Source organism: Lygodium microphyllum, chromosome 23 (assembly GCF_053477565.2).
Source record: "Lygodium microphyllum isolate KBCC chromosome 23, Lygodium_microphyllum_v1.1.10, whole genome shotgun sequence".
In the NCBI taxonomy this organism is placed as follows: domain Eukaryota; kingdom Viridiplantae; phylum Streptophyta; class Polypodiopsida; order Schizaeales; family Lygodiaceae; genus Lygodium; species Lygodium microphyllum.
The window spans coordinates 84,020,279-84,031,694 of record NC_141157.1 but is presented as its reverse complement, the minus strand read 5'-3'; the positions used below and the strand labels follow the sequence as shown (position 1 = coordinate 84,031,694).

Sequence of the window (11,416 nt, the reverse complement as noted above, 5' to 3'; positions counted from 1 at the left end):
GCCCTGTAACTGGGCGCTTCTCAAGCATATTGGCTTGGGATATTCTATAAATATGCCTTTCGTTAGTAGATATTGTTGGCTAAGTCTGAAATTTTGTAAATGCTTATATGGATAAGTCTGAAATTTTGTAAATGCTTATAGCTAGTATATTCAATTTGCATTTGAGAACGAATTCCTCATATCCAACAAAGATAAGCTGATACTAATGAGAGCAATGGAATATGAAGCTGCTGCCATCCTTCTCATTCAAAGAACAACTCCAAAGCCCCAAAGCTTCGATGTAATGATAGCGTATTCAAGCTGCTGCCAATTTTTTAAAACAGAAACGTGCACACAGTAGGCGAAACAGTTGATATGTATCTCTTACCCAGCGCAAATTATCGCGGCGCTTGTAAAAACCAGAATACTCGGGAGTCGGATGCAATAAATTTAAAGTTTCCTTTTCAAAGGAATAAGGTACCTTTAGATTCACTTGTAGCGAGAGTCTTTGCAGTCTATTAGATTCATTCTTAGCTCACCCTTTGTATAAGCAATCCACACTTAAGAGGAGTATTGAAGTGTTAATGCCAACTGCCGATATATGAAAAAATGTATGGACAAACGCATTAATAAAATTGTCAAACAACCATAAAGAAAGGCTAATATCGATTCATACGACCATTGATCCTCTTTGCTTCCCTCTCGTGTCTCACCAGTCTATTGGCTATAGCCCCCAGAAAATAAAGATTACAGAAGCGGAACCATGTGTTGATAATCAATGATGCTCATAAGCTGGGATCTGCCCAACTCTGATTGATGGGAGTGGTAAAACAAGACATACTCGTCACATACGAGCTGTTGTTAATTACGGGCCGATGCGTATTTAGATCATTGTTAGCGATAATATCGGGTGGGCCCAGAAGACCAAAGGGAAGCCGCATTTCATGTATCTTATTTTTATTGGACGGTTGTTCACTGGCGGCAGCTGCTGCATATTCGTAAACCATTGGATCTGAGTGCGGCAACATTGGCTCGTTACAGTCGCCCACGAGAGAGGAAGATGGCATGAAGTGGGACGTAGAGCTGTCGAAGTAAAGATAGCCAGGGTTGCGATATTCACTTGCTAAGTCCCATAAGCAATGATGATCCGATGCAGGAGAAGAGGGTATTAAGGAGGACGTAGAGCTGTCGAAATAAGGATGGCCGGTAAGGGTGCTATAATACTCACCAGCGAACTCCCTTAGATAAGAATCATTCGATGAAGGATCTGACGAGAAAAGAGTTGGCGGACAATTAAGAGAGCCTATCGATGTACTAGAATTAACATTCACGGGCGCCGGGCTTCCGTGGCCGAGGAGGGTGGAGTGATGACTGACGCTTGAATATTTAGAAGCGGAAAGCGCTGGCACTGCAGAGTTAGGCTGGAAATAATTATATAGGGGGGACGGACAATTAGAGATACGTGAACCTGCGGCAGGATATATCTGATCACCGATAGGAGAGTTAATTACGAACGTTGAATCATGGCAGAAAGGCGGCGGCGAAGTGCCGTACGACATGTGGGAACACGTCGGGTTGGCGTCGGTGGCGGGCCGACTGGTGCAGCCACTGCGAGTGGCAGGAGTAGACCCGCAAGTGGGTAGACAGCTAGGGTTGGTTCTGTCGAGGAGGTAGATGAAGGGAGGGAAGTTGGTGCGGGCGGCGGTGGGGCCCCGCATGAGGAGGGCAGCGCGGTCATAGGCAAAGGCGGCCTCAAGCGCTGTGTCGAAGGTGCCCAGCCACTTGCGCTGCTTGGTGACCGGGTCCCGAATCTCCGCCGCGTATCGGCCCCACTTCCGGTGCCGCACACCCCGGTACCCGCAGGAGCTCATCCCCCCTCGCTGCCTGACGTAATGGATGCTGCCGCGATGCGCCACAGTAGCTGTATCGATAATTATATTACTTCCGCCGCCGCCGCTGCAGCTCCCCGGGCTCAGCTCGACCCGCCTGTGCCTGCTCTCCACTAGTGAGCTTGGCGGCGCTGCAGCTAGCAGCTGCCGTCGCGCGCCATCCAGCTGTGAGAACATCCATGACCCCCCGAATGTAGCTTCAGGAGCTGACGCTGCTTCTAGAGCTCCTGCTGGCGGCGGCTCTGCTTTTATCCCTTCCAGTGCTCCTTTCGGCTGCGGCTCTACCTCTACTTCTTCAAAGAAGTGCATGACGTCTGGCTGAAGGGTCGCCTGCTGCAACTCAGCTCGGCCTTTAAAGGCTTGGCGCACCCATGTCTCAGGTTTCTTCACACTCAGTCCTACTGTCATCGTCTCCGGCTAAGTCGACCGTCCGCGCAACAAAGGACCGAACCAGTATTCTTGTACTGTCAGTCAGTTACAAACTAAGAGGCAACCGACCGAGCGTCGAGTTTTGAGAACAAGGCTAGCACATCCAGTTTCGTTCCTCTTAGACGCTATTTACCTTTGCAGAAAAAGAAAAAAAAACTGTAATACGTACTAAAAGCCGTTTAGTACGTAGTACAGTTTTTTAACTTTAAAAGCCTAAAAGGTGAGAGGAATGCGCACATTTTGATGATGAGATTCATTAACTCAAGCCTTATCACACAGTCTTGTGATACGTGAAACTAGTAAACCCTTATTTGAATGTCAAGTGCTTAGGGTGACAATGATACAACAATGACTATTTGGGATAAAGTTAAACTTGGGTAAGCAAAATTGGCCCTTCGTCTCAAAAAAAAAAAAAACCACATATACTTGAAAGTGTCGTGATGAGTGGTGCACCGTGCTCCTAAGCCACTTTTTTGTTGCTTTCCAAACAAGCAATACATGAATGCACTCCTAGAACAAATACTTTTTTGTCTCTTTTGCTTCTACAAAAAGGGTAGAGGGGCGAACCGGAATTCTTTTAGTCAACCTAGTACGAAGAGGAAGCAATGTTTGGATCAATTTCCATCATAATGTGTTTAGCTTGAATTACGATGTCCCCTTTCAAATTCTTCTAGCTCTTCTCTTCCATGTATATGTACTAACCATTGGAAATGCCCTTTTCCATTTCTATTGCAAACTGAGTAAGATTGCAAGTTATCAAGGAGAAACGTCCCATATTGATGTACATAGGCAAAGTTGTTTACTCATTGGGTTGGCAAACTATTTTAAGATTGAATCCTTAATTATGGAGGAAGGCCAACTCTTCCTTCTTAAGTGGGCAACCTCATTAAGCTAGTTGGCTTTACTATCAGTGAGCCTAAAGCATTTCACTATCTTTTCCTTTGGATACCAATCGTTGTGCTACTTATCCCAAATATCCTCCCATGTGGAGATAGTACCTTTGTTATCCGAGGCCCTTGACTGTGTGGACTTCCAATGGACAAGTGCCTCGATGAGATCATTAGTGTAGGGGGAGAGTCAAATATTGTGTCCTAATGAGGAGTCCCCTTTCTAACTTGTCTTGAGTATAATGAAATTATGATAATCATGGTATTTTACCATAATTCACTATGAAAATAAGTTTTTTTTAATTTTATTGTAAATTTTATTTATTTGCCACATGTTCGTGACTTGTTGGGTAGAAGTCCATATAAGACATTAGTCACATTATGCTTGGTACATCAATGGAAGCATACTAATGTGCCATATGATGTGATGAGTAGACTATTATATTAAAAAAATTTAGATGAATCTATATAGTAAGCATAATGTATGGTAATATATATTCACATGATATTGTGTATTATTAAAATTATTAGTTTATTTGTGAATTATAAGTCTAGGCTTCTTTAGTAGTAATTTTAAATGAATCATTGGTCTCTACTATTAAATTATTTGATTTAATTTTTAAATAAATAATAATTGAATAATAAATTTAATATATGTTTTTATTAAAATAAGGATTTTTAATTAAATACTTTGCTATTTTATTAATGTGGTTGATTTTTAAAAAACATTTCTAGCTTTCTTTATAAAGGCATCAAGATTGTGTGCAAAAATAGTGCAAAAACTTAGTTTTGTTGTTCTCTTTCATTCGGAGTCAAAATTTAGAGCTTTCAAAGTTATTCTGGAGATTTTAATACATGTTGGACGCAATGATAATGTCAAAATGTCGTGATTTGGTACATAGAATTTTATACATCAACTACATAAAGCTACATGAAACCTCTTAATATATTAAACTCTATAATTTGATTGGTATTGGTATTTTATTTGTTAAATAGCTATGCAATCAATATTTCATTATAGAGGATGGCAAGCCATAGCTTTTATCATGTGGAAGGTTGGGCCCTATGGTGTATTTTTCTCTTGTTAGTTGTGAATTTGTTAAGTTATTCAAATTCTTGTATGTTTAATTTAGTTAACTATTTCTAAGATTTAAGATGCTAGATTTGCCATGTGGTCCACTTAGAAACATTGAATACCAATAAGCATCACTTAGTACCTTCTCCCAATTAACTACCATTGCTTGCACCATCTCGGATTGAGGAATCTTAATCACCAATTGCAAGCAGGAGATCAACTCCTAATAATCAAGATTGGTCCGAGTTCCTTCTTTGATTCTAAAGTAGGTAATCCACTCCTAAAGTTTAATCATCTATGGATGTATCCTAGCTTTAACCCTTTTCCCTTCGCATTGAGAAACAATAAAAATAGGCAAAAAATAACTTTACATATATTAATTGAGAGGTCTCCACATGGGAAAACAAGACATCCCTCTTTTCTTTGTTGAAACTACAAAGGATTATGCTCATAGATGGCCAAATAGACATATATTATGAACTAAAGTAAAAATTTACGAGCATATCTATAGATGAATTTAAGTGCGCATCCAAGTACTCGCACCTTAATTCGTATGTATTTTGCAAATAGGCAACATGTTTTTGAACGTGATCCACTTGAAATTATCATCCCACATTAAACACATATTTAGATGTGCTCTATCCATTGCAATATTTATGCTACATTAAAGAGCATTAAATGCAATTTTAGACATATTGTATTTGCAATTTTCATATGCTATTAAATGTGAACCTAAAGATGTAAATACATACTATGTTCACAAGGTTTAAAAAATCAAGGAGCTCTTTGTTGCAAAGCTACAAGCTATAGCTTCTTAACTTCCCTTTATTCCTTCTTGCACACACATTGAGCATTGTTTACATGAGTCAAAACCAAATATAAAAGACTAAAAGCAAGAATATAGCTTAAGACAATAGGTTGTACAATGATAATATGAAGAGGAACAAGAACCATCAAATAAAAGTCATTGTTGCATTATCAAATATAAAAGGGTGTACATAAACCTTTGACAACCAAAATTGGCATAAGTTGTCATACAAGAGGGCTCAAAGCTGGCACATAATGTCACTTTTTACATTGCAAATAACCATTCTACATGGACATAAAAATTTGATACCTAGATTTTGGCTTATATTGCAAAGTAGAACAACTATAACCTAAGATGGTGTGTCTCATATACTATAGTGAAAACCCTACTGAAATCCATTATCGATTATTCCACTACGCTTGTTGAATCCTTTTCTCCCTTATCATTGCCTTATACCTTTAAATATGGGGCATTATACATATCAGCAAAAAAAGAAAAGATTATACTACTTAACATTAGAAATAAACAAGCTTAATGAATTAGATCTTAGATACTTACATACCAACTTCTAGCAATGTTCATCTTGTCAATTCTTTCAATAATGTTCATCTTGATGATCCATGTTATTACATCTTGATTTTTCGCATCCCAAAGTTACTTAACTACTGCCTTTGGGGGTTCATTATACGTATATCCTCTACATCATGTGCGCTCAATGCCTATTTATAAATATACTTATGTATGAATTTTTATTAAATAAAACACAACCCTTTTCTATTCAATTTGTAAATAACCCCTTTACATTACACCCTTTTAGAGTGGAGTTAATTTATAAGTGGATGACTTAGGAAGTAGAACAATGCATAGTCCTTAGAATGCAAGATCAAATAATAGCAAATAGTGCTTGGTTAAGGGCCAATTTTTTAGGGAACTACCAGTAGCATGAGACATAGTCTATAATTGTGAGATGTGGTGATTAACTTCGGAACTACCACTAGCATGAGACATAGCCTATAATTGTGAGATGTGGTGATTAACTTCACTTACATATTTTTATGGCCTAATGTGGCAATGGTGGCACATTCAAGCCCATTTACAATGCAATGTTACAAACATGCATGCATGCACATTGTTGTAAGCAAGAGGAAGAGAATAAATGAGATGCAAGCTAAGTTTCTGAATGGATCATTAGGCTTTAGGCAAGCACTTCAAAGCAATGATCTTAACATGGCTAAAATTGATTACTCACTAACGAAGGATCATGAGTGCCACAATGTTGCATGCATAGCTAAATCCCATTAAGAAGTCCAATCCATAAAGCCTAGGTTTCATTAGCCATTGAGCATCTTTGGGAATAGTATGGTACTTTCTTATTACTAGCATATATATGTGATTCATGGGTTGTCCTCTTGTCAAAGATGATTTTTGTTGTTGGTTTGACGCCATCTACCAAGGCAAGGCCAATATTACTTAGTTCAAGCTCATGGAGAAAGGCTTTATATGGCATTGTTGGGATCCAAAACAGAGCATGATTGAATGTTGGCCTCTAGTGTTGGCTATAGTGGTAACCTAGTATATATTCTTCCTTCGTTCGAGTGCTTGCGCATGAGTTTATGGTAGGGATCAAGCTCACCAATTTACCCCCTTGACTTGTGGGTGATTCTACTACTATTGAAGTAATGTTGGGGAAATTGTTATAGTCCCCATCTCCTTCGATTGCATGGGGCCTAGTTAAACTATCGTGCAAAAATTGCATCTAATGGGATTGGCATAGTGAGCATCCCAAGTTCTTGCAATTCCAAGATCCTAGGGGCTTGAAGATCCTCCTAAGTATCAAGTTTGTAGCCTTCCTTTATGCTTGTTATGGCTTTAAGGGTAACAAACATTTTGCTCGAAGTTGCCTACTTAAGTTGGGCTGAGCAAGCTTAGGCCACGGTGAAGTAGGAAGAGAAGAAGGAAGATAGGAATGCACCACAGAAAGTCAATTTACAAGATAAAGATGCCCATTTGAAGTCTAAAGTCTAGCATCCAACCACCCAAGTGAAGTAGTAAGCATAGAAAATAAGGTGTAATCCCCTCTCCTCCTAGGGGTCCCCCTAGCCAGCAAGGGAATTCATGGAACATGAGGATAGGTAGTCCAACAAGAAAATTGGTGCTCCCAAGGGTGCAAATAACAAAGGGAACTCTAGTAAGAAGCACTCTCTCAAGAGGCTTGTCCATAATCCTCTGGTGGACTATATACCCCTCTTAATGAGAATGAGATATAAGACAAATCAAATGCAATGTAGCAAGAAGGCATCATTTTCTTCCTAGATTAAATTTTGCTAATGTAGTATTAGGGGATTCACCTCAGTTCTTAGGAAGCAAGTGTCTTATGAGAAAGTATAAACCTCATTTTTTGGGTCTCCATGAGATTAAAATGGATGAGTCTTGTAATAAGTTCAAGATCAATGGGTTGGCTACCTTCTATGGTGTTGGAGTGAGGGGAAAGGGATGGATCTTACTCCTGATTTGTGATGACCTTAAGCCTACCTTTGCATAGGAGATGGAAGTTGTATCAACATCAAATGTGAAATGTGGCCATGAGAATATCTTTATTTTCTTAGTCTATGTAGTTAATTGCTCTACAACAAGATCCAAGCAATGTGATTTCATGATTCATTAGTTGCAAGGAAAGAATTTCAAGAGGCAATAGCAATCCATTGCAATTTTGGCTGAATATTTCCTTCTTGAAAGACTAGTACTTTGTCATGAGATTGTGCCAAGTTTGGAAAGGAGCTAGAGACCCTGGCCTCACCCCAGACTATAGTTGGTCAAAATGCTAGGAGGCAATTACCAGAATAGTGAAGCAACAGGGGAGCTGCAAGGCGGCTGTTAGGATGAGCTACATTGAGCCTCTAGTGCCAGATGTGCAATGCTTACTACTCTCTCCCTTAATCCTCATTAGGTGGTCATGCAAAGATGTCTCAAGGACATTGAAGAGTTCATGAAGGCCAAGGAAGGGGAAGCTATCATGGTGGCTACAATCCAACTCAAAGGGCAAGGGGAGTTGCCAAAGGATGGGCCCAAATTCTTCTTCTCAAAGTTGAAAGCCAAGCATAAGAGGAAAGAAATTACATGTGTTGAGAGAAAGCAAGGGGTCTTAGTCTATGATGAGACAATTATTGTTAGGGTTTTCAAAGAGTATCTTGCAACCATAGTAGGCATTGAGACCCCACTCACTCCGAGCTATGAATCTAGGCTGCATGACTTCCTACATGGCACAACTGACGTGATCAACTTTGGGCAAGTGCACTAGTGCTAAATGGAATCTTCTCACTAGAGAAAGTCAAACACTTTCTATTCAACCTTGAAGTAGGAAAGTGAATAGGCTTGAATGGCCTTCCAACATAGGTCTGTCAAAAGTTGTGGTCGAGTTGTGAAATAAAGTTAGTGGCCCTGCTCAACTACATCAGGTAATCTAGCTGCATGCCTTGCTACACATTTTCCCCAATGCTCTTGTTTGAATCGGTCGGGCAAGGAATGTATGGGATGAGACCCCCATCATTTTCCTTGATAGCTGGATCAATACATCATCAAGTTGATCCCAAATTCTCAGGACCACATTACGATCTCCAATTGAAGGCCACTACCATGTTGAACTTCTCTTACAAGATGCGTGCCAATGCATTGGCTCTAAGGGTCAAACACTTGTTTTCCAAAGTAATCCATGGGAAAAATTTTGGCTTCATCCATGGAGAATATTTTGCAATGTAGTACTAAATTTTATTTTCTCTATTGACTATGCTCTCAAATCACAAGTTGATTTTCTCCTAATCAGAGAAGGCTTATGATAGGGTCATCTAGTCCTTCATCTTTGTGATCCTCTTGGTAATGAAGATTGTTTCTATCCTCATCAATTTAGTGGCTACCCTCTTCAAGGATGCTTCAACTACATTGAGCATCAATGGTGCTTTGACTACCCCTTCACCTTATGTAGGTCTATTAGGTAGGGCTATCCCCTAGCTCCCCTACTCTTTGCTTTCATCATTGATACTCTCCTTTGGATAATTGATCACTATATCCAATTATACACCATTAAGGATCTCCCTCTCCTCCAAAATGGGTCCCAAACTATTGTACATTTATTTGCTGATGATAATGCCTCAATTGTGAAAGTCGATAGAGCCTCGATCTCCATGCCCTTGGAGCTACATTCCAAATTCTCTCAACTCTCTACTTCTAAAGTTAATCTATCTAAGATTGAGATCTTCTACCTCTCCTAGAAGAAAATTGAGTAGTGGGTCTTAGAGTTGGCTTTAAAGTGGCTAAGCCCAAAGAGATAGTGTGGTACCTTGGCACCCTAATCAAAGTAGGTCAAATACTTAATTGCTTTCTAAACAAGTTTTAAGGAAAGATAAGAGATTAATTTGGTTTTTTTCTTATCTTTGTTGGAAAGCTTCCTATAATCAAGGTTATGGTAGCTTTGGCTATTGTATATGTTGCCTCTTTGTTGTTGCTATTTAAACAATCAGCCTAGGTGAAAGTGTAGAAGTTGATGAGGAAATTCCTATGTGGTACATGCAAGATAGGAAGGCCCCTACATAAATCAGATAGGATGAAATGATAGAGGATAAGAGCATAGGGGTGCTGGCCTAGAGAGCCTTCATTTCAAAATGCCAAGCCTAAATATGGCCCTGCTCAAGATAATGGACAATAGTTTTGTTTTGTTATGTAATCATAATGATGTAGAAATAGTTTAGATCGCACTCTCTTTTGAGGATGACAATTTCTTTCCATCCCTTATCATTGAAATGCCAAAGATCTCACAAAACTATGATTCCTTTCTTGTTGAGTTCAAATGTAGCCTTGAAATCTATTACACTAGTCACTGGGAATAAAATGATGGCACATTGAATTTGATATGATCCATAAAAGCTTCTTATTAGTTGTGATGTTGAAGTAGAGCAGTGGTCTTTACTTCTACCATATTTCCAAATCCCTTTAACCACATATCTCCAAGGCTATGCATCAATAAGATAGGCTAGTCCTCATCTTTGTTCTAATACTTAGCCTTCCATTTTGTGGCTAAGTTGTCTACTATATGTGCATTGTCTATTATTCCCAGTACTATGTTTCTCTTGTTGAGGGTGCACCTTCAATATGTAAGCTTAGGGACTTTGGAATTGTAATTCACCACTTCACCACATAAAAATTGTGACAAATTGCATCTAGTTGCATGAAGTTAGACATTGATGGATGCTCGCAAGCCAAAAATCAAGTATAAGAAGGAATGAGAACATGGTTAAGTATAGCTAATCTATAGGAAAAGGTAGCAATAAAAATCAAAATCAGCAAGCATGTGTAGAAAAATTTCTTCAATTAAATATGTGTAAAAGTACAAATATTTGGTTTACAAAAGGTTTATACACTTTATGTGAAAATGTAGATATATTCTAAGGATAGATTTAGCTTTACAAAGAAGACAGGTTAATATAACCTAAAACTATTGAAGAGGGATTCTCAATATGCATGTATTGATGGTGCTTGTGGAGCTCACTCCTTGATAAGTTCGTATCCCTTAGAAGGATTAGGATCTCCTTGTGATAATGTACATATTTTTCCTATAGTAAAAGTGCAACATTCTACTCCATGATCATGTCTATCTCCACCCTCATTTGTAGTACACAGCTAAACATGTAAGCAAGTCTAGCATAAATAACAATTACATGATCACAAGATACATGACCATATGTGAATCCATTTGTATATAAAACAAAAACACAAAATTTTACATTATATATATATATATATATATATATATATATATAAGAAACTACTACAGAGCTCTACATAGAGTGTAGAATACTAGAGGTCTACATAGGGCATAGAGCACTACCTACTTTTAAGCTTCAATATGCATTTATAAGCCTGGTTATCAACATGACTAATTGAACATAGCCATGTAGCCTTTAAACATAGTCCTATTGTAGTACTTCACAATACTAAAAATTGGACTTCGAATAGAGATTAAGCAATATATTAGTACATAAAATAAAAATGTTACATACTTTCAAAAGAAAGAAGGGAGAAAGAAAAAATGCCTTCTTGTTTTCCTTGATTTGGTTTCCTTTTGCTTGCTTCCTACTTTCTCTTTGTATAAAATTCTAAAAATCCACAAATTAAAAAATTAGAAACAAAAAATAGGTTATAAATCTTGGATGATAGACAAATAACACATACAAAATAGTATAGAGATTTACACAAAGTGCAAAGCACATATAGAATACTACAATCTTAGATAACAAAATGCACATATAGAATACTATAGAGCTTTGCACATGGCATAGAGCACTATAACACTTTCATG

The 11,416-nt window shown here is 38.3% G+C and overlaps 1 protein-coding gene across 1 annotated transcript; it reads right to left on the bottom strand.

Moving 5' to 3' along the window:
* Window positions 1-620: 620 nt before the first annotated feature.
* On the bottom strand, window positions 621-2,276 carry LOC148016408 (uncharacterized). Its single transcript, XM_087663897.1, has one exon. It carries the CDS (start codon window positions 2,274-2,276, stop codon window positions 765-767), a length of 1,512 nt encoding a protein of 503 aa, XP_087520023.1. The 3' UTR covers window positions 621-764.
* Between the last annotated feature and the right edge of the window lie 9,140 nt (window positions 2,277-11,416).

Excerpts from the sequence above, each read along its gene's own strand:
- LOC148016408 (XM_087663897.1), bottom strand. The coding sequence starts at position 2,276 with ATGACAGTAGGACTGAGTGTGAAGAAACCTGAGACATGGGTGCGCCAA.